The sequence below is a fragment of the Chiloscyllium punctatum genome, chromosome 49, assembly GCF_047496795.1.
Source record: "Chiloscyllium punctatum isolate Juve2018m chromosome 49, sChiPun1.3, whole genome shotgun sequence".
NCBI classification, from domain to species: domain Eukaryota; kingdom Metazoa; phylum Chordata; class Chondrichthyes; order Orectolobiformes; family Hemiscylliidae; genus Chiloscyllium; species Chiloscyllium punctatum.
The window spans coordinates 6,068,881-6,090,994 of record NC_092787.1 but is presented as its reverse complement, the minus strand read 5'-3'; the positions used below and the strand labels follow the sequence as shown (position 1 = coordinate 6,090,994).

Sequence of the window (22,114 nt, the reverse complement as noted above, 5' to 3'; positions counted from 1 at the left end):
AATCACATGTGAATCCATGATAGAACTATCACCTAAAAATAAGAAAAGGTACAAATTGGAAATAAAAGTAGCAGAATAGTTCAAACAACATGCATAAACAACTTGAACTTTATGGTTGAATGAACCTTTGAATCGGTATCCTATGCAGCTATCATTTATGGTAAGCAATAAATTCTAGATATCATCAGTTGTTAGATGGTCCCCAAAAATGGCTGCTGCTGCCAGATATCAAATATAGTTCATTTTTAAAATACAACACTTAAATGACAAAACTAATTTTAAAAAAAAAATGTTTTCTTTAATGAATTGGAGTACTGCAGTTGCATTGACCATTTCCTAATGTCTTGAATTCTGTTCCAATATATTCCAAACACATTTACACACAAACGTCCTCCCAACCAAGTTAAAGCCCATTTCACAAAATGCTCATTTCCAGAGGAACGATTAGCAATAAAGGAAAATTTTAATTGACAAATAACTTTATTGTTATGCATGCAAATACATTTCAAGTACTGCAACTGTCCCAATCATCTTTCAAACACCGAAATTCATGATACTCTATTCTAGTGTACAGCCCAAGCTATTAGCTCTTCAATTCAGTGCTACAGCAAACAAGGTTTTGTACACAAAGAATTAAACCTTTGCTATTCAGTATCACAAAACTAATCAATACAGACCTAAATGGCCTAGCATTCATATTCCAACCTACTCCTAAAACAAAAGGTAACAGATTACCAACAATTTGGAAGTCAAATTGAAATTAACAAATGGAATAGAACTTATTCCCTATTTAATTAACAGAGCACTTTAAAAAAATTATACATTTTAAATATAAGCCAAGTAGGTGTAGTAAAAATGACCATTAAATCCATCTTATTGATGGTGCCTCCTTTATACATGACGGATGTGTACCATCTTTAATTTCATTTACATTTCAATCGAACAATAGATTTGCAAAGAAAATGTCTAATACAGACGTAAAATATTCACACTTGAGCTCCACAATCTGTTGTACAATTGACAAAACAGGCCTCTTTTCCCAACTTTTCCAGCTAAGCAATTTTTCTAAGGATTTTATTTTTGCAGCAAACATTTTTTTCCTAACTTTCAGGGAAAAGAATATGCAAAACGGCATAAATGCAGACAGCAAACGCTGCAAGCTAATCACAACGCTTCAAGTGGCTGTACAGTGGGCATGTGTAGTACAAATAAGAACCACATGTGTGTTGTATCACAACTACAGTATAATGTATTTCTCTTGCCCAGCTAAGGAATTGCATGCATTTCCATGCCTTTGATTAACTGAGGCCTTCACTGGATGGGTTTATGGAATATGTGCAGGTGACCTAATTCTGATGTAATGCATCTTGGGCCCATGCAGCAGAACTGCACAGGAATGGATTCCATTTAAATGTTTAAAATAAAAGTTGACTGATTCTCAAAATGATGATACGTTACCATTAACGTGCATCAGTTGTTAAAAAAAAGCAACCAGTTTCCCCAATACCACTCTAGCAGAGCACAACCAAGTATTTGTTTTAAAGAATGCAATTTTAAAATAAAAAGGTACATACACAAGATTAATTTATGTAATATATATTCACCCTCAGAAAGCACTGAAGATGCTATTTGTAGATTTGTAGCACAGAGGGCGGTCATTTCCCCGAGGGCTGCATTCTATTTTCGGAGGGTTATTCTGATACTCCTAGGCTCCTAAAATATCTTGGTCATGTTCAAATAGCATGTAACACCCTCAAGAAAGTTAAAGTTATAATTTATTTTCCTTAATTCAGACATCAATAAATATATCTCAAAGGATTTTTTAACGTTTTTGGGGGGACAGGGTAGTATGGGTTATTTCTGAAAATTAGTTGATGGGGCCTCTTGTCTCTAAAATTTGATTCACAGGGCCTATTTTCTACCACTAGAGGGAGAAAGCAATTATATACAATTCACTGAGACCCCACAGTGGCAGGGAATAAGTACTGCAGCAGCACCCAATGTACAATTTCTTTTGAAATATTCTATATTCCAGTCTGATGGTTTTGTTCCAAAGCTTGGTAATCTTTGCAGGGTATGGATCAATGTAACTCATGCAAGGATAAGAAAACCCCTGTTCCTACTTTAAAATCTGTTAGGGACTTGAGTTTGACTCTTTTTTTTTCCAAATACCTATGCTCGCTTGTTGCGTGGCCAACAAGAAAAGCACTGGACACTCATAAATGTTATGATTTGTGAAAAATAGATATGCTCAAATAGGCATTCATTTGTTACAGCAATACAGCAACTTCCATTTATAATTAACACATTCATAAGCAATAATCAGAACTGTGTGCAACTCTTGTGATTATTGAATATTTGAATTGTGGAAATCTTTAAAGTCTTCCAGGTTATTAATAATGCAATCGGAAAGCCGAAATAAAACCAGAAATTTTAAATGGAAACTACAGTACACATCATTTGAAAACATTATGTACTTTTACATAAAATTTACATTAAATATTGTTCCTATGCTACTTACTTTAATGTCTAACACCATGTGCCTAAAGCATTGGTGCATGTTTTGGTTTACTCTGAATCTATATTATTAAGAGCAGCTTTGGTTGAAAATTAAATTACTGCAAAAGAAGAGTTTGTAAAATGGTCTTCAGTCAGTTTAGCTTTAGGTTGCTTACTAGTGGCTGTCAATACCAGTATCCAGATTTTAAAAAGGTTTCAATGTGTACAAGTTCAGAGATATAGACTAAAGACCATGTAAACACACAAAGACTGATAACTTCAGACTACAATAGGTGCATAGATCTCAGTAACTATAAGCTTCGGTATATGATACTGAGTAGGAGGCCCACAAAATTTTAAATGTACAATATCACTCCTTCATTACAAAAACCTAAATAAATCCTATTATAAATAGGAAGAGATTTCATGATACTGCCTAATGCAATTATAAACATCAAGCAGCAAACTGCCTTATCACTCTGTGCAAATATCCTCCAGGAAAAAAATGTTCAACCCTCAGGGAAGTGCACAAAACTGTTTTAAAAACTCTGACACTTTGTTGTGGTATTGTGTATCAGTTTAACAACTCAGACGACCAATAACATGATCTTGCAGAAGTTGTTTACCAGCAGAACACCTCCTTTGCAGCTACCTGGTGAAAGTCGTGCTTGGTTTAAAATATCCCAGTACGATTTTCAGAACAATCAACTTCACAGAAGTCATCAAAACATAAAAAAATGCAAAATTAAAACAGTAGGACCATAGAGATAGAGACTGGAGGGTACTGTTAACCATAGGGTACTCGTAAATGGCATACCTACATAGCAGAAATTACATGCATGCAACAGTGTCTTGCTTTAAAAAAGGGAATTATTATTACAATTCTATTAATTTGCAATGTTTGATCCAAAACACCACCCATTATAAAATAAGCAAGCTGAAAACAAGCTTGGGAATCAACAGAATGTTATTAGTATAGACTAAGACAGTTAAACTTTTAATCTGTTTTTTATGAATGGATGCATCATTACTCCTCTGACTGTTGGTCTAAGCTATGAAAACAAAGCTCCTACTATAATTCCCAAAAAGGCCAACTCAGAAACTTCACAAAGGGAAATGAGTTGTAAATAATGAAGAGCCACAAAGCTTAGCCTTCAATTTCTCTTATGTAAAATTGAGAAAAGGTTACACAGTTAAAATAAACAATATCCATAAGTATCACAATCATAGATTTTTGTAAACAATTTTTAAATACTTTTACTGTCAATGGTGCCTAACTACTTTATAAGTCAATCTACCAGTCTCCCAGAGTACATTAAACATGCGTGCAATGGCAAACTTAAATTGTACCTTAAATTAACTAGAAAGCATCACCATGATTATGACCATTAGTATTTATATCAAAAAAAACTACTGATATTCTTGGCATTTCCTTGTGTCTGATTAAATTGAAGACGGCTGTTTTAAACTGGACTGTCAGATGTGACTTTGGATTGTTCAAATTTATTACAGTACTTTTGGGCTCTTGCTGCATAATGGACGAACATTATATGTTGCAGTAAATACAAAGAAACAGTCAGAAATTCTTTAAATAGAGAGGATGAAAAACAAGAGACCAGCAGAAACTGGTTTATCATTCAGTGCAAACACCACACAATGCAGGAGTTCCAAAATACAGTTTTCATTCTGTACTTTATATACAGCAAATAGAATAGCAAATAAAAATCTGAAACCTCAAAACAGCCAAATATTTTGAACACAGCTATGATCAAAGCAGCATTTTATGTAAACCAATTAGCATAACACATTCATGTAATTTAGGGTGACAAGTTTATTGCCATTAAAAAACATTTCACTATCTTACATACTTCAAAATCTAATTAAAATCTTTACCAATAATCTAAGATTTAATGATAAGACAAGGCATTTTTTGAAGCAAGTGTTCAAATTTTAGCTACATATTTGGGAATTTTTGTCTTTGGTGTTTGGGGGTGGATAGAAGGCAGTTAGTCTCTTTTTTAAATATTCTGTACCTGCTTCTTCTCATTATTACCTGCTCAACAAAATAGGCAATGATGCAGTTCCTTGATGCTACAAATCCATCAATATCAGAATGCTATCAGCTAAATGTTTATCCAAGATGCATCAAAACTGACAGAAATTCTTCAGGGGACGAATGAACTGATTTTACACAAAAGTTGCTGATTAGCCTGTGTGATTATTGGAGCAAAGAAAGTGAAAACATGCTGCCATGCTAACCAAAAGAAAAATCTGTGAACTCTCGAAATCTGAATTATAAATTGAAAATGTTGGAAATACTTAATCGGATCAGGAAGCATTTGTGGAAAGAAAAACAGAATAACGTTTCAAGTTAGTGACTTTCTCTTCCACAGTTGCTGCCTGACCTAAGTATTTCCACAATTTTCTGTTAATAGGTCATCTTAACCAAATGATCAATCTGGCAGGATAATTTCATTTTATTTTCCTGAGGCACACCTTGGTAGATAATAAGTGGCAATGTCACAATGTTTCCGTGATTCCACCCCACTTAATGTTTGCTTTATATATTTGTTTAAACAGATAACTAAAGGTATTTTCCAATTTTTCCATCTTATTTTACCATATTTGCTATGGAATCTATTGGTAAACTGTATTTTGAAACTCTAATTATGCATTTTTTTAAAAAGTGAAAAGTACATTCCTTCCACCATTTAACAAAACAAGTTTCCTATGAAAAGTGCAACAATATTATGAAACTAAATCTTACCATAACAGCTCGAAAATACAGTTTTCCAAGCCATTATCTTCTTACAATTTTGTGTGAATTGTACACAAAAATATATATTAAAGAAATAGAAGAGGAGGTAAAGTCATAGTTAGCTTTCACCAGATGTATTACTGCAAGGCTCTGCTGGTTAACAACCGAGTTGTTTACGTTCTACATTAGCCATTGTGAATAAGAATGGCTAAGTTACTGCACCGGCTCACAACAGACTCATAAAAGACTGCTTTAAAGCATTTAGTAGAATGATGTCCAAATTCCAAGATTCACTGGGAATTTGAATTTGTTATCTGACTAAAGTTAATTTATTTGTCAAAATGATTAATTCAGGAGGGCTTTTGTAGTATCAAAAATGTCCACAGGAATTTGGTGCCCCCATATTGTTCTTTTAAAAAAATACATAATATAACATACACACATATATACAAATTCATGTGTTATATATTATATTATATAATAAAGAAAGCAAAATCAATTGCTTTTAAATGTTGGTGCAAGCACAAAACATTTCAGCTTCCATTGACTAGAGTCTCGCCATTAGTTGCAGGTTTCATGTCTTTATCTTCTGACAACTTGACTGCAGCTGTTTTCAGGACTAAATTACTAATGTTGAAGGAAGCAGTCACAGGCGGGGAGGTGACGTAGCCAACAGAGGCAGTTGTGGGCTGGTTAAAGCCAGGAGTTATCGGTATCATCTTCTGTTCCTCTCTTGATAGAAAGAGAATTACATAAAATGGCTGTTAAGATAGTCAAATTAGTTTCAACAATGTTTTCATTAAGTTATCCTATATCTTTTAAATTAATTGATTTCATGTCGCTATATACTTGGCCCCCTATTCAACACCTGGCAGACAAATCACGTAAAACTAAGTCTTTGCAGAGTTGAGGATGATCACATCAGCCATGATCTCATTGAATGGCGGAGCAGACTTGATGGACTGAATGGCCTAATACTGCTCCTATATCTTATGGCCTTGCTACTAATGGTCATAATCATAAAAGACTACAGCACTGAAAAAGGTTTTTTGGCCCATCAAGTCTTTTCAAGTCAAAAATAAGCACCTAATTATTCTTATCACATTTCTAGCACTTGGCCCATAAGCCTTGGGATCACAAGTACACATGTAAATACTTCTTAAATGTTTTGAGGATTTGTGCCTCTGCCAGCTTTACATGCCATGAGTTCCAGATTCCCACCAACCTCTGGGAAAACATTTTTTCCCTTAGATTTCCTCAATCTCCTGCCTCTTATCTGATATCTATACCCTCTGGTCATTGATTCCTCCAACCAAGGGAAACATTTCTTTCCAGATACCCCCCTTAATTTTACACATCTCAAATCATAAACCACCTCAGTCTCCTGTGCTTCAAGGAAATCAACCCCAGTCCTGTTGGGTTGAGAGATTTTATTGGGCTGGGGGCTAGACAAGCCAGTTTGATTCAATGAGATCATCAAGTTGGCTCTCATCGGTAGTCCAGTTGTTAGGTTTTATAGGGTTGGGGGCTAGTCAGGTCTTCAAAGGAGATAGCCCTATAGTTGGCTTTAGTCGTGTCTGAAGACTGGTCAGTTTGGCTCAGGTGTATAAGGCAAATTGGATTGGAGGAAGAGAAGATTCTGTCTTATCTGTAAACTGGGTACGAGGAAGTAGATTCAAGCTGTTAAACCTGCCAAGTTTCATCTTCCTTTGTAGATGCTACACATTACTTTCCACAAATGCCCTAAAAGGAGACAGAGCACACTCATGGAAGGTCACAAGTGTAAACCAGAGTCTGAGAATTGGCTGAAGTGTCCTCTTCTACAAAGGAAGATCAAATTTCTTAAGTCGCATCATACATAATTCATGTGTTAATTAAACATAGTGTTGGCTGCTGAACACTATCAAATATACTGTCCAAATTGTTTTCTAGGAATCTCCTCTTAAAATCAGCTATCCTAACATAATTAAACAGTTATCAGCAGAATCACACATTTTTCAATTTAAAAAACATGAATGAAGTTTTCCTGGACATTAGACTCTCTCCCCTAGAACAGAGCTATGCTAAAGTAAATTTACACACTGCTACATCCTATATTGATTCTGCTAAACCTTTTCCAGCAAGAAAAGGCAGTTACTGTACAGGGTCTCACTTCAAATCAACATTCTCTGCCATTGCTGGCCATTTAATGGCATATTACTATCAACAATTCTTTTCATGAGCAAACTTCTGTACTTAGTGAATCCACAAAATAGAAAGAGTAAATAGAATTTTTGGACCTAGGACTTAAACATATCTGAGCAGTACAAATAAATGTCAGTTTAAATTTAAAGATTAAATATTAAATTCAGAACTCAAGTGATTTGCTCCATTTAGCATTACGTGTCAGCCTTGGTTCAGTGGTAAAATTCATGTGTTCTAACATTACATGGGATTCAGGGTTAGCTTGCCATTTCGAGACAAAATTGGCTTAATGACATGAGACAGAGTGATGGTGGAGGGCTTTTATCAGACTGGAGACCTGTAACCAGCGATTTTCCACAGGGATCGATTTTGGATCAACTTTTGTTTGTAATTTATATAAATGACATGGATGACAAATGTAGAAGGCATGGTTACTAAGTTTGTAGATGACACAGGTTGGTAGTACAGTGGACAGTGAAGACAGGTATTTAAGATTACAAAGAGATCTTGGTCAATTGGGTCAATGGGCTGAAGAATGACAAATGGAGTTTAATTTGGATAAATGACACGCATTAACATTTTGGTAAAACAAAGACACGATGTATACATTTAAAAGTAGGGCCTTGGGCAGTGTTGTGTAACAGAAAGACCTAGGAGTTCCAAGTAAATAATTTTTTGAAGAAGTCATTTCATATGCTTGCCTTTTTTGTCCAGACCTTTAAACATAAGAGTTAGAACATCGTGTTGAGATTGTACAGGTTGTTGGTAAAGCCTCTTCTGGAGTACTGCATCCAGTTCTGGTCAGTGTGTTTTACTGAAAGGATATTATTAAGCTGGAAAGGGTTCAAAAAGAGATTTAGTAGGATGTTGCCAGGAATGGAGGGTTTGAGTTATAAGGAGAGGCTAGATAAGCCATGATTTTTTCACAGGAGTGTTGGAGGTTGAGAGGTGATCTCGTAGAGGTTTATTAATAAATGAAGAATATAGATAAGGTGAATGGCAGGTGTCTTTACCCTAGGGGATTTCAAGACTAGGGAGCATATCTTAAAGGTGAGAGGAGAAAGATTTTAAAAAGACAGGTGAGGCAATTTAGTTTAAATGGACAGTGGTTTGTGTCTAGTATGAACTTCCAGAGGAAGTGGTGGATGTGGCTACAGTTACAATATTTAAGACATTTAGATGAGTACACGAATAGGATATGTTTGGAGGGATATGGGGCAAGCACAGACAGGTGGGACTAATTTAGTTTGGGATTACGGTGGGTAGGGACTGGTTGACCGAAGGATCTGTTTTCATGCTGTATGACTATTATTTTGAACAACTGCTCGTTAATATTTACACTTCTGATATTTGGAAAACTTGACAAAATAATTAATATTGCTATATTATTCAATTTAGACTTCTTTTTCATCCCTAAACAATTCTGTGCTTGTTAATTATTTTTACGTTTAATATGCTTAAACATTGCTTTTTCCTCTTCATGATAACATTTTTCATTATCATTTTTCAGTTTCTTTTATTACCTTGATACCATCATTTCCTATCATGACTTTCATTAGTATAGTTAGCCTCAATTTATTATATTTATTCCATTTAAGCTTGTTTCAATTCAAATTCATTTACCCATGGGATTGATTTACCTCTCTTTCACTGTAAAGCAGGATACAAGTACTTGCTCATTAAGATTTCACACTGCTGTTCTGCTGACTGGTTTTGCTCACTTTCCCACCCAGGTAGTTTAGACTAGATGTCTTTTAATCTGACTGAACTTTTAGCTTTAACTATTCATTTCCCTTTTTATTTTGATATTTAAAGTATTGGTGCAATGGCCACTCTTTCACAGTTACTTCCTGCTTAGTTATTTATTCCATTTGATTTAACAGAACTAAAGTCAGGCAAATGCTTCTTTCCTTTCCAATCTAAATTACACAATAATCTGAAAAGTTCTGAATGCTTTCCAAAAATGCACTATGCTGACGACATGCATTCCCTTTATTTTAGAGCATCTTGAAATAATATATCTATTATATGACTTTGCTGTTCTTGCATATTTTTTAAACTGTCTGCAATTTTTTTTTCCTTTAACTTCATCTGCACAACAAGATTTACAAATCTAACATTCAAGGGATATTTAAAAAAAAACGATCAAAACCATAATATTCTTCAACCATATAATTTTGACACATACGTGATAGCAATTTGCTCTGCAATTCTCCGTCCCTGCTCCTCCTGCTCTTGACCCTGGTGCTTATGGTTATGACCATTTTCAGACATTATTTCATTGGTCAGATCACTTTGGGAGCCAATATCCAAATCCAGGGCATCCTGTATGAACCAAAGCAAAATTGCATTTAATGTGTCGTATTAATAATATCACTGAATGTATACATTTTACGACCCATTGTAGCTCAAATGTTTTGTGCAAACAAAATTGCTCCCAACTCTGCCTCACAAACTTTCAGAACATGTTGCAGCACTTCCTGCAAATTCTGAAAAATTGAGTTGTGGATAGCTTCTACCAGTTAGCTCTCCAGTTTTCATGAACAAGCTAACCCCTCTTTCCTGATAGAAGGTGACCAGGAGTAAAATAAATTGAAATCCTGAGCAACTTCCAATGGTGATATATGAGCCAAGGTGACTAAGCTGACTCCTTAAAAAAAGGATCATGCATCTGATACTGCTGGATTTCAGATCACTATTTATTTCTATACCCCTAATTACTTTCTTGGTCAATCTCCATCATTTAACCTGTTACACTCGGACATCTCATCAACTGTTTGTTGAAAGATTTCCGGAAGTGCTGTTTCAGCATCCATGATATGACAATGAGTAGGATTAAGTAAATGAAGTACTAGAAATATAAATGATAATCATTGGCAAAGCTTGTGCAAGGTTCAAGGCTACATCACATACATTCTCTCAAAAGGAACTGGTTAAATTGATACAACTGGAATTGAAGTATCAGCGAGTACGAATGATCCTATTCAAGTATTAAATTCCATGGTTTAACATATGAAAAATGTATTCAGATAAAAAATTAAGACTGTTGTTTACAGGGGTGGTCTCCTTCAGTTCCTAAATTAAGGCTATTAAACATATCAGAATTTCATTTAACTTGCACAGACTTGCACATCATGGGACCTTATACACATTTATGTTCACTGAATTTCTTGGTTACTATAAAGTAATTAATTTATAATTAGTAGATAGGGCATTGACACTAATTAAGTTTTATGCCTGTATTTCAGCGCAGGAAATTGATTCTATAATAGTATATATTATAGTTTAATTTATGTCAGTGTTCAGCATACTATATCCCATTGTAGCCAGAAACTTATTAAGCACAGAGATATAGCATACATCATGTTTATTACCAAATATTCAACACCATACAACCCAGAGCTTTGCATGATAAAATGTGTCAAGTATCATTACAGTGTAGGTTTTAAACCTGTGGCGTAATGGTGCTGGCTACTTTTGCAAAGTGGTTTTTAAAATTTTTAGAAGTGTTCTTCTCGAATTGTGACCTATCCAGAATGTTAGAGTGCAGACGACGCAAAGTATCCTGGAGTGCTAACGGAAGATTGTTTATATTATGGTATTTACAGAAAGTAGAAGAAATTGAAAGCTTGAAGTTACTTTTAGATTTAGGGTAATCAAGGATGGATTTTAGTTTAGAAAAATCCCAGAGACTGAATAGTTTTAGGGCAGTTTTGGAGGAGACCTGATTGGGGTTAGAAACAAAAATGGTTTATCTCCTAGAAGGGAGTATCGGACAGTTAACAATGTAAAAAGTTTAGCTTGTGAAACTTTCAAACGAGAAGCATTTGGTTAGAAATCAGAAACTTATTAAAAGACTGAGAAAATCATAAGCTTGCTGCTTTAAGAATATTTAAGAGTTTTAAGAAGACTTCATAGTTCATAGGATAGAACTGGGCAGATGCAGTTAAGTCAAACCTAAAGATTTGACATAGAAGGGTGAGCTTCCAAGACTTGAAATGCTATAAAGTGATGGTGATGGGGAATAGATAAGAATTTTCTTTAAGAGCCTTCAAACTATATTTTATAAAAAGATGGCTTGTTTTTATTTTTGTGTAATAAATGTCTATTATTGTTAAAGGAGAGCTTATATTTCAGTGTATGAGTACTGTGCGAAATAAACAAACAGATTATCTATCCAGCTGGATTTCGTTCGGGGATCTGACGTGTCCAGCAGTAAGTTAGCTGGGATTTGTTCCCTTTTCCTTTTTGCATAAATTTTGTGTAGCTTCTAGATGAAAACCAGAACTTGTGAACAGTACTGAATAAATGTTGACTTGGACAGGGAAAGGGACTTGCTCCAGATCTGCCCTACTCTTCAGCCTGACTGCTTTTGAATGCTAATTGTTCTTTTCCTGAAGTTCCCGTTAGAGTTGCTCATCTTCAAAAGGAGTTACAGTTTGTTTTCCAATTGGTTGAGCTGACCACAACAATATGGGGCTGAACCTTACAGGGCACCATTATTACTGCTCCCCTCCCACCTATCAAACTCTGGTAAAAAGGGTCAGTGGCATAATGCCCAAGAACAAAATTAATTGCTTTAAAACAACAATATCATCCTGTTGGGAGAGAAAGTCACACCTAAGACAGCTGTCAGCTAAAACAGCTCATATAGCTAAATTTGTGGGGCTTTATGTGTGAAATGGTTCTCCACCTCCTATGGGTAAAATACCAGTGAATACAGGATGAAGCCCTGAAATGATCATTAACTCATTGAGTGGAATGGCTTTGAAAAAGTAAATGGTAGGCTGTAATAACAACTCCCTGTCCTGCAATGTTTTTGACAAATCAGCAAGTAGGCAGTGAGAAGGCCACCCATTGGATGCTATAAGGCTCTCTGCTTTCAAATCGCTCAGTAGTGGAGCATAAAATCCAGCCCATGGTGGACAGCGCACACTTCAGAAAATAACCACTAATTTTGTTTTCTCCTTGCAATGTTACCAACAAAATTACTAAAAAGCTAGAGCACACATATTCACATTAAGAATCCACAGGTGTGAGATCACCTACCCAATACTAGCATCAATAACTCACTTTTAATTGACTATTCCAAAATTTTATCTGCAAAAATTTGGATTAACAAATAGTCATTTAGTGGTTAATATGTTGGATTATGCAGTAATATTCACTGTAGTTTTTACTTGTACGTGTTAAAAAAGGTTGTAAGCTTCAGATGCATTCATTGTAATATATATCCACATAATAAATCATGCATGTGCATTACTTGCTATTCATTGTCAAAATCACATTCTGTTAAGATAAAAACAGACTGCTTGAGAGGCACAGTATTTCAAACTTGTGGGAACAAAGGAAAATTACTTTACTATCTGAATTAAGGACAGATGTAGCAAACAGCATATTATTCTTTCTAAGATAGTTGAAACTATATTTAGAAAAATGAATCAGGATTGTCCTAATGCTGTTTCATCGAGAAAATAATTCTCAGAAAATAAATGGCATTGACTCTTGCAAAATATGCTTTAAATCACAGTACGTGCTTTCCACTTGCCAACTGTGAAGTTAAGATTCATTCATAATCTCGAGCAGGTGATCATATCTTTAAAATAGAGACAGAGTACAAATCCATACCTCTATTCCCTCATCTTGTTCGGCATCAGTATCTAAAGCAGAAAGCTCCAGTTCTATATCTCTATCAGATCTTGCATCTGCAGAAACTTCTGAAAATTCCCTCTATTGATGAACAAATGATAGAATTTACGATTGCAAATAAATTAAAATCCCTTTCTGAAAGAACAGGATAGCTAAGAACAAAGTGTTAGATTGTACCAATCTGTATAACATACTATTATTCTTGTAGACTGACATGCAGTCAAACAATCAAACACAAATTAAAGGTAGCATTATAGTGCCAATTTCTGAGGTATCATGTATAACAGTGTCGCTGAATGAGAATTGTTAGTCATACGGGGTTTACTACGAAAATGAAAGAGGCAGCTTACAAAAAGCAAAGGACAATGGAAATCCAGTGGACTGGGACAGCTCTAAAAGCAACAGTACACAGCAAACACAAGATGATCTGTTAAAGGAATAAAGATATCAGTAAAAGTATAAATATATTATGAAAAATGAGCAGTTATTTAGAGCCTAGCTTTTCACAATACCTGTAAATTACCTAGAACAAGTAATATTTTTGTATCCAAGCATGCAAGTATAAGACTAAAGTTTGGGGATTCAAAAGTTCAAATGAGAGGATAAAGTTATGAAATGACAAAGATTCTGTAAACCGAAAACAAACTTTGCAAGTGGAGTTAAATGCAGGCAAGTAGGAGGAGGTCATCTACTTTGGATCTAAGAAAGACCCAAGTATATTTTAGCATTGAAACGTAGGATTTGGAAGCAGAAATAAGTAATTTGGTTCTTTAAGCCTGCTTCACCATTCAATAAAGGTCTTGTTTGATCTGGCTGTGGTCTCATCTCCACTTTTCAACTGCACCAGCCCTTAATTCATCTGTCCTAAAAAGGTGACCTCTTATTATTAGATTATGTTCTCTAGTTTTATTATCTCTACAGGAAGGAACATCCTCCAGATATTCACCCCATCTAGTAACCTCAAGACCTTTTAATAAGATTACTACTAATTTTAAACTTCCATAGCCTGTTTAATCTTTCCTCATAAAACAACTCTTTCACCTCAGGAATGAGTTAGCTAAGTGATCCTTCTCTGAACTCTTTCTAACATAATTATGTTTTTTCTCCCAAATAAAGGAGACCAAAACTGTACTCAGTACTCCAGATATGGTGCACTAATGCACTTTGCAACCATAAAACATCCCTATTTTTATATTCCATTCCCCTTGCAATAAACACTATTTGCATTCCAAATCACTTTCATACTTGCAATTGAACTTTACATGATTAATTTAGCAAGATAACCAGATCCCTCCATACTACTTTTTCTTTATTTAAATAGTGTACGGTTTTTGTATTTTTCTTGTCAACATTGACAGGTTCACACATGACTGTGTTATACTCTGCCAATTTTTTCCCACCTCACTTAACCCTGTGCAGAATTCCACCTCTTTCTTACTTTCCTATCCAATTTAGTGTCATTAGGAAATTTGAATAACATACAATGATTGTTATGCCTGGACAGGTGTAACAAACTGTTGAGGACTAATCCTTGTGGCTCTCCACTAGCGACAGCTTGCCAACACGATTGACCCATTTATACTTACTTTGTTTGCTGTTAACTAGCCAAACTTTTATCCACACTGACAGATTATCCCCTCCTCCATGTGCTCTTATTTTGTGCAACGATCTTTTACAAACCTTTCAAATTCTTTTTGCAAACCACCCAAGTAATATATATCTACTGATTTCCCACTATCCATCATGAATATAGGTGACTCTTCAAGGTTAGTTAAAAATGATTTTCTTTCACAAAGTCACACTTGGGCCTGCCTCATCAAGTATCTTTCCTTTGAAAGGTATTAGGCTAGCTGGCCTGTAGTTTCCCACATTTAAGTAAAAGAGCGTTAACATTAGTTATTTTATAATCCACAAGGACCGTTTCGGAATCTAAAGTAATTCTGGAAGATTAGCGGGCGGCATGGTGGCACAGTGGTTAGCACTACTGCCTCACAGCACCAGAGACCCGGGTTCAATTCCCACTTCAGGCGACTGACTGTGTGGAGTTTGCACATTCTCCCAGTGACTGCGTGGTTTTCATCCGGGTGCTCCGGTTTCCTCCCACAGTCCAAAAATGTGCAGATTAGGTGAATTGACCATGTAAAATTACCCGTAGTGTTGGGGCAGGGGTAAATGTGGGGAAATGGGTCTGGGTGGGTTGCGCTTCGGTGGGTCGGTGTGGACTTGTTGGGCCGAAGGGCCTGCTTCCACACTAAGTAATCTAATCTAATTATAACCAATGTATCTATTACCTATGTTACCACTTATTTTAAAGACCTTAACATGTAGGCCATCTAGTCCTGGGGAACTGTCAAATAGTTTAGGCTCCCTTTTCCTGGTGATGGTGATTGTTTAAAGTTCATTGCTCCCTAACAACTCTTGATCTTTAAGTATCTTTGGAAACTGTCCCAAGACTTCTACCATGAAGACAGACATAAAATATAAAGTATCCGCTGTTTCTTTGTTTTCCATCACATCAATTCCTCAAACCTGTTCAAATAGGTGTGGAACTCTTACTTTCTGCCTTTATATTACTGGCTAGCTTTCATTCATTCCTTTTGGCTTTATCATTTTTCAGCCTTTTTTTCAGATGGTTTGTAGTCTGTCCAATATATTGACCCATCACGACCCTTCTCGGATTTGTGATCTTCTTTCAATTTAAGACCATCCTTAAACTCCTTATTAAGCCATGGATCATTCTCAACGAGTCTTTATTTTAAATGGGATATATTGGAGAGTTATTAAACACTTGCTTAAAAGTTTGTCTCTGCAACTTCACTACGTCACCTTAGCCAACTCTGCCTTCACAACCTCATGGTTAACCTTTATGTGGTTTAAACATTAGTCTTGGTACAACTTCTCCCCCTCAAAGCAAAAATAAAATTCTATCGTGCTGTGATCATGGTCATCTCGAGGCTCCTTCATCATGGAGGTAATTGGTTAGCCCTGTCGCATTGCGCAATCCCATGTTTAGGATTCACCAGGTGCTTAAAAGGTGAGAAGACTGGAACTGTAAGTTTATGTACAAAAGTTACCAAAAGATAATGTACAGGTACAAAAATAATCAGTGAAAAAACTAAAAGGAATTTTGGTATAACATGGGTACTTGGGAGGAGAGAAAGTTGCAGTCTAGATGTACAGAACAGTGATCAGATTCCATCAGGATACAAATGTTCCTTTCTAAGTATTACACTTTGGAAGAATACATTAGTCTTGGAAAAGGGTACAATACAGACTCACCAGCATGATATTGGCTCCAAAAGGGCGAAAATATGAGAATGAGTTACATGGACATGGGGTGGCATTCCTTAAAGTATAGAAGAATGAAGAGTGAACTAAGTGAATCATTTAAAATGATAAAAGGATGTGAAATTGGGTATAGATATTCTATTCCATCAAGTGTGAGAAATCCAGAAAAAAAGATGACCTAATCCATTCAGGTCAATCAAGAGTAAAGTCTACAAGCCCTTTGACTTAGCTTAGTTTCCTTAACTACTACAGAAATTGCTCTAACTGAACTGGCACAGTTGCAGTGTTTAGCACTGCTACCTCACAATGCCAGGAACCTGGATTTGATTCTAACCTCAGGGTGACTGTCTTTGTGGAGTTTTCACATTCTTCCAATGACTGTACAGAGTTTCCGCCAGCTGCTGTGATTTCCTCCCACAGGTCAAAGGTGTGCAGGTCAGGTGGATTGCCTTTGCTGAATTGCCCTGTACTGTCCAAGGATGTACAGCTTAGGTGGACCTTCCATGGTAAATACAAGGTTTTGGAGTTTGAGTGGGATGCTATTCAGGGTGTCAGTGCACATTCAATGGGCCAAATGGCCTCTATCTGCAATGTAGTGGTCTATGATTCAATGAAGATCAAGATGAACACTGATAGATTTTTTAAGAGTGGATATCAAGGAATATGAAGCAAATAGGGTCAAGGAGCCAAACAAGTTTTTTTTCTATTCCCATGTTTCTAATGGAGAAACCTACCAATCACAAAATTTCTGCACGCCAGTATCAGAAAGTTATTGTAACCAATAATAAACATCTCCAAAAGTAATGGGCAAGCAACAACTAATCCTACTCTGTACAGACAACAGCAAGACTGGCAGCTCATATGGTCAGCAGATGGCAAACTGTATAGAAAGCAAAATGATCACCAAAACTTATGTTTAGCTGAACAGGATAAGGATATTTTCCACCAATACAAGCCGGTCCTTTCAAAGCCAATATAATGTTAACCCCTAAAAAATAAACATACTGCTTCAGCAATAAGTCACAAATTCCTTGTTCCGTCAATGCAAATTACACTTGTTTTTTCCTTATGTTTTGGGCGATCAGTGAAACAGAAGTGATTTGTCTAGAGCGGCAAATGCTAAAAACAAATTTGTCTAGTATTGCCTCATCTTGGTCAAACTTTGAGATTGAGTTTTGCTATAACTGATTAGCCTTGAATTTTCAAGGGACGGGACATCTCACTGTGTGCTCAGTTAGTTAGGAATCCCAAATGGGCTCCATCCTGAGCTGAAACTCACCTTTCAAATACAACAGTAAAATGAGCTCACTTTCCTTGATGTCCTAGCTAGAAAATCAGCCAAGGGATTTGTTATTATTGTCTACTGCAAACTTATCTTCACTAGTCAATATATATGCTCTGATTCCTACATTTCCAAGCTCATACCACTGTCTGCATAGGCAACCTCAAATACAGCCCAAGTCATTTGCTCACGGTGTAATCTTGATGCTGCAACAGGGCCCATCAAAGCCATCCTATGGGGTAATGGCAACTCCAATTAGATACTTTCTCATGCTATATGCGCAAACTCATGAATGGACCCAAATCCATCACTTTTGGTCAAGGAAGTGTCCAGTCGATCTCAGATTATACTGGATGGGCTAGGTATCATAAAATGCTTGATCAACAGGTGAAGCCAGCTGTTGCATGCTGCGACTACATAACAGCAACATGACTGGTGCTCACCATTAACAAGATGCTGGTTAAGTCAAAAATACATTTTGCCTAGCATAACAAATGAATAATATAGTATTTGAATTTCAGTGCCAATGCAATGCGAGGTATGTAGGCCATATGTCCCAAAGGCTGGTGGATAGTATCAAACAACATACCCCTTTAGCTGCTTCCAATAAGCAAGGCTCGATTTGATACATACTAACCATATTCAGCCAGCCATTGGCAATAAAACCCAATGCCCAATATTAGATGTGATTCTGCGTTTAGACTACATTTACTAAATAATTCACAAGAATGTGAAACATTACATTAACAACTAACTTAGGATTGTCAGTGGGGTTTGCAAATGGATGCACCTTATGTATACTGGGAACTGCATACATTAATAGACAGGATCCTGTACTTTCCGGATAGAAACACACATTGAGTTGAAAAAAGTTCAACAAAATAACTGACAGCCGTTTTCTGGTTTATTTTCAAGGCCTTCCTTGACCACAGGAAACTTAGCTGGTTCAAAATTTAAATAAAGCTTGGCAGTTAACTATCAGTCACAATTAACTAGTGAAGTCTGATGAATAATGATGATTTGTGCAAGACAAAAAGCTTCATCAAAACAATGTCATTTTTCCGTAATAATGCAGACTTTTAATGATTACCCAAAAGCCATCAATGATATCCAATCCTAATGAATAGTACAAATACATCTGTAACAATGTGATGTGAATTGCAGTGAGTTTAAAAGATATTTTATCTACAAATGCAGCAATGTCATGTCATAAAAATATAATAGAGAAAATAAGAACAAAATCTCATTTTCCTGAAGTTAACAGCAGAGATGCACACTGACCATTAACCTATGGTCATTTTTAGTTCTTGGTTTCTACTTCAGTGCCACAAGTTGTTCCCTGATTGGCACTTCATTGAAAAAGTACATCATTCACATGTCACTATTCGTTCATCAAATTCTGACCCAATAGTATGTTTCAGCATAGCAAAACATATGATAAGAGTTTAGAACATAACAGCACAACTTAGGCCCTTTGGCCCTTTATGTTGCACAGGCCTGCGGAACCAATCTGAAGCCCATCTAACCTATACTATTCCATTTTCATCCATATGTTTATCCAATGACCATTTAAATGCCCTTAAAGTTGGTGGGTATACTACAGTTGCAGGCAGAGCATTCCATGTGCTTACTACTCTGAGCAAAGAAATGACTTCTGACATCTGTCCTATATCTATCACCCCTCAATTTAAAGCTAACTACCCTCATGCTAGCCATCACCTCCCGAGGAAAAAAAGCGCTCACTGTCCACCCTATGTAACCCTCTGATTATTTGATCGGTCTCAATTAAGTCACCTCTCAACCACCTTCTCTCTAGTGAAAACAGCTTCAAGCCCCTCAGCCTCTCCTCATAAGACCTTCCCTCCATACCTGGCAAAATCCTAGTAGATCTCCTCTGAATGCTTTCCAAAGCTTCCACATCCTTTCTTTAATACAGTGACCAGAACTGTACGCAATATTCCAAGCGCAGCCACACCAGAGTTTTGTACAGCTGCAGCATGACCTCATGGCTCCGAAACTCAATCCCTCTACCAATAAGAACAATCACACCATATGCCTTCTTAACAACTCTATCAACCTGGTGGCAACTTTCAGGGATCTATGTACATGGACACAGATCTCTCTGCTCATCTGCACTGCCAAGAATCTCACCATATCCCAGCACTCTTTATTCCTGCCGTTCCTTCCAAAGTGAGACACCTGACACTTTTCCGCATTAAATTCCATTTGCCACTTCTCAGCCCAGCTCTGCAGTTTATCTATGTCCTTCCGTAACCAGCAAAATTCTTCGGCACTGTTCACAATTCCCCCGACCATAGTGTCATCTGCAAATTTACCAACCCATCCTACTATGCCCTCAACCAGGTCATTTATAAAAATGACAAATATCAATGGCCTCAAAACAGATCCTTGCAGTACACCACTAGTAACAACTCCAGGATGAACATTTCCCAACAACCACCACCCTCTGCCTTCTTTCACCGATCTAATTTATGATCCAAACCGCTAAATCAACCTCAATCCCATGCCTCCATATTTTCTGTAATAGCGTACTGTGGGGAACCTTGTTAAATGTCTTACTGAAATCCATATACAAGTAGACAATCCTTTGTCCAAAATTCCAAAATCCAAAATCTTTATCGTGAAGTTTTTTTTCTGCATATCAAGGCTGTTTGGCGTGCAAACAGTTAACACAACTCCACACCCACTCGACTCACTTGATGTGATGTGGCTGTGTGGCCCAGCACTGGCAGGTGTCAATTCTGTCTCAGCGCGATAGTAGTCGCATTTGTGTCTGCTGCTCGGTATGATTTTTTTAACTTCACCATGAAAATGTCATTTGTCCCACAATCCGAAAAATTCTGAATTCTGAAAAACAGCTGACCCAGAGGGTTTCGGATAAAGGATTGTGTACCTGTACACCACAATCAACCACTTTACCCTCTTCCACCTGTTAGGTCACCTTTTCAAAGAACTCAATAAGGTTTGAGAGGGACAACCTACCCTTCACAAAACTGTGTTGACTATCCAGAATCAAATTATTCCTTTCTAGATGATGATAAATCCTATCTCGTTTAACCTTTTACAACACTTTACCCACAACTGAAGTAAGGCTCACTGGTCTATAGTTACTTGCGTCTCTACTCCCCTTCTAGAACAAAGGAGACATTTGCTGTCCTCCAGTCTCCTAGCACTATTCCTGTAGACAATGACAACATAAAGATCAAAGCCAAAGGCTCTGCAATCTCCTCCCTGGCTTCCCAAAGAATCCTAGGGAAAAAAAATCCCATCTGGCCCAGGGGATTTATATATTTTCACACTTTCCAGAATTGCTAACACCTCCTCTTTGTGAACCTCAATCCCGTCTAGTCTAGTAGCTGTATCTCCGTGCTCTCCTTGACAACATTAATGTGAATTGGCTATAACGCGATTGACAAATAGCGACACTGTTTCTAAAGCGTGAACTTTTAAAACAGGTGTTGGTTATAATGTGTTTGCATTGCCAACACGAAGTGTTATCTTTATCGCACAATTTTTTTGTAGAGCGCGGGGTTGCTCAAGAACGTAACTATCGCATTATAGAAGAACTACATGTACCTCAGAAATTCTCTCTCATTTGTAGGTGATCCCATGAGCAAGTGGGAGCTACTACAGTACACCTTTGGAAATGATTTTGTTCAGGGTGTAATAAAGTGATGCAAATTTCAAGATTTTGATCACCACGTCCTCACCTGTTGCAGTTCAATATTCAACTGATCTCCACCATTAGAATGTTTTCTATGACCAGGCAGGTCAATTATTTGCAATCTGTCCCTGCAAGAATAAATTAGTAACTGTTAATTAGAATAACTGATTACACTAGTTGGCTGCTGAATGTTCCATAGAGTGGGAGACAATTGGCTTATGAGTATAACACATCAGGCATGACATTCTGGGGAAACGGAATAAAAAGGGAGTGATTTTCCATGTGGAGAACTATTGCAGGGCTTTTGCAATTCTTGCTCAGTAAAGTGTAGTAGAGGTCTGCAATTGTCCAGCTTCAAGATTGGACAGCTCCAAGGAAACTGTGAAAAACCATAAATCTTTAAAAATCTTTAAGATATATCTTTGACATTTTGAATACAAGTCTTCAGTTTTGACTAGAATGGCTATTGCTACTGTCAAGTCCTACAATACAGTGTATCAAATGAACCTTTTCAATAAATTGTGTCGAATGTTTACATCACAACTTTAATGACACGTACCTAGGAAAAGTCTCTTGATTTTTCAACTTTTCTTTTCATAGTAATATAGTTACTGAGGGGAGTACTTCCACATATTATATGCACTCAGTATGCCCATTTTGAAAGAAGACAACATTGTAGAAGGATCAATATGCTTAATTAACTTCATTTTTTCAAAAATAATATAATGTGACTAAGGTCAGATGAAAGTTTGCTTTTCACATATGGAAA

General features: G+C 36.5%; 1 protein-coding gene across 6 annotated transcripts in view; it reads right to left on the bottom strand.

The window, feature by feature from the left end:
* Window positions 1-461: 461 nt before the first annotated feature.
* Window positions 462-22,114, bottom strand: part of rc3h2 (ring finger and CCCH-type domains 2) — a 125,668-nt gene continuing 104,015 nt past the window's right edge. For all 6 annotated transcript variants that reach the window (XM_072565720.1, XM_072565725.1, XM_072565724.1 and 3 more), the window contains exons 18-21: window positions 21,392-21,473; window positions 13,070-13,171; window positions 9,630-9,766; window positions 462-5,989 (exon numbers count right to left, since the gene is read on the bottom strand). In XM_072565720.1, coding sequence (XP_072421821.1) covers window positions 5,791-5,989; window positions 9,630-9,766; window positions 13,070-13,171; window positions 21,392-21,473 — 520 coding nt within the window. In that variant the 3' untranslated portion in view covers window positions 462-5,790. The remainder of the gene's footprint in view (window positions 5,990-9,629; window positions 9,767-13,069; window positions 13,172-21,391; window positions 21,474-22,114) is intronic.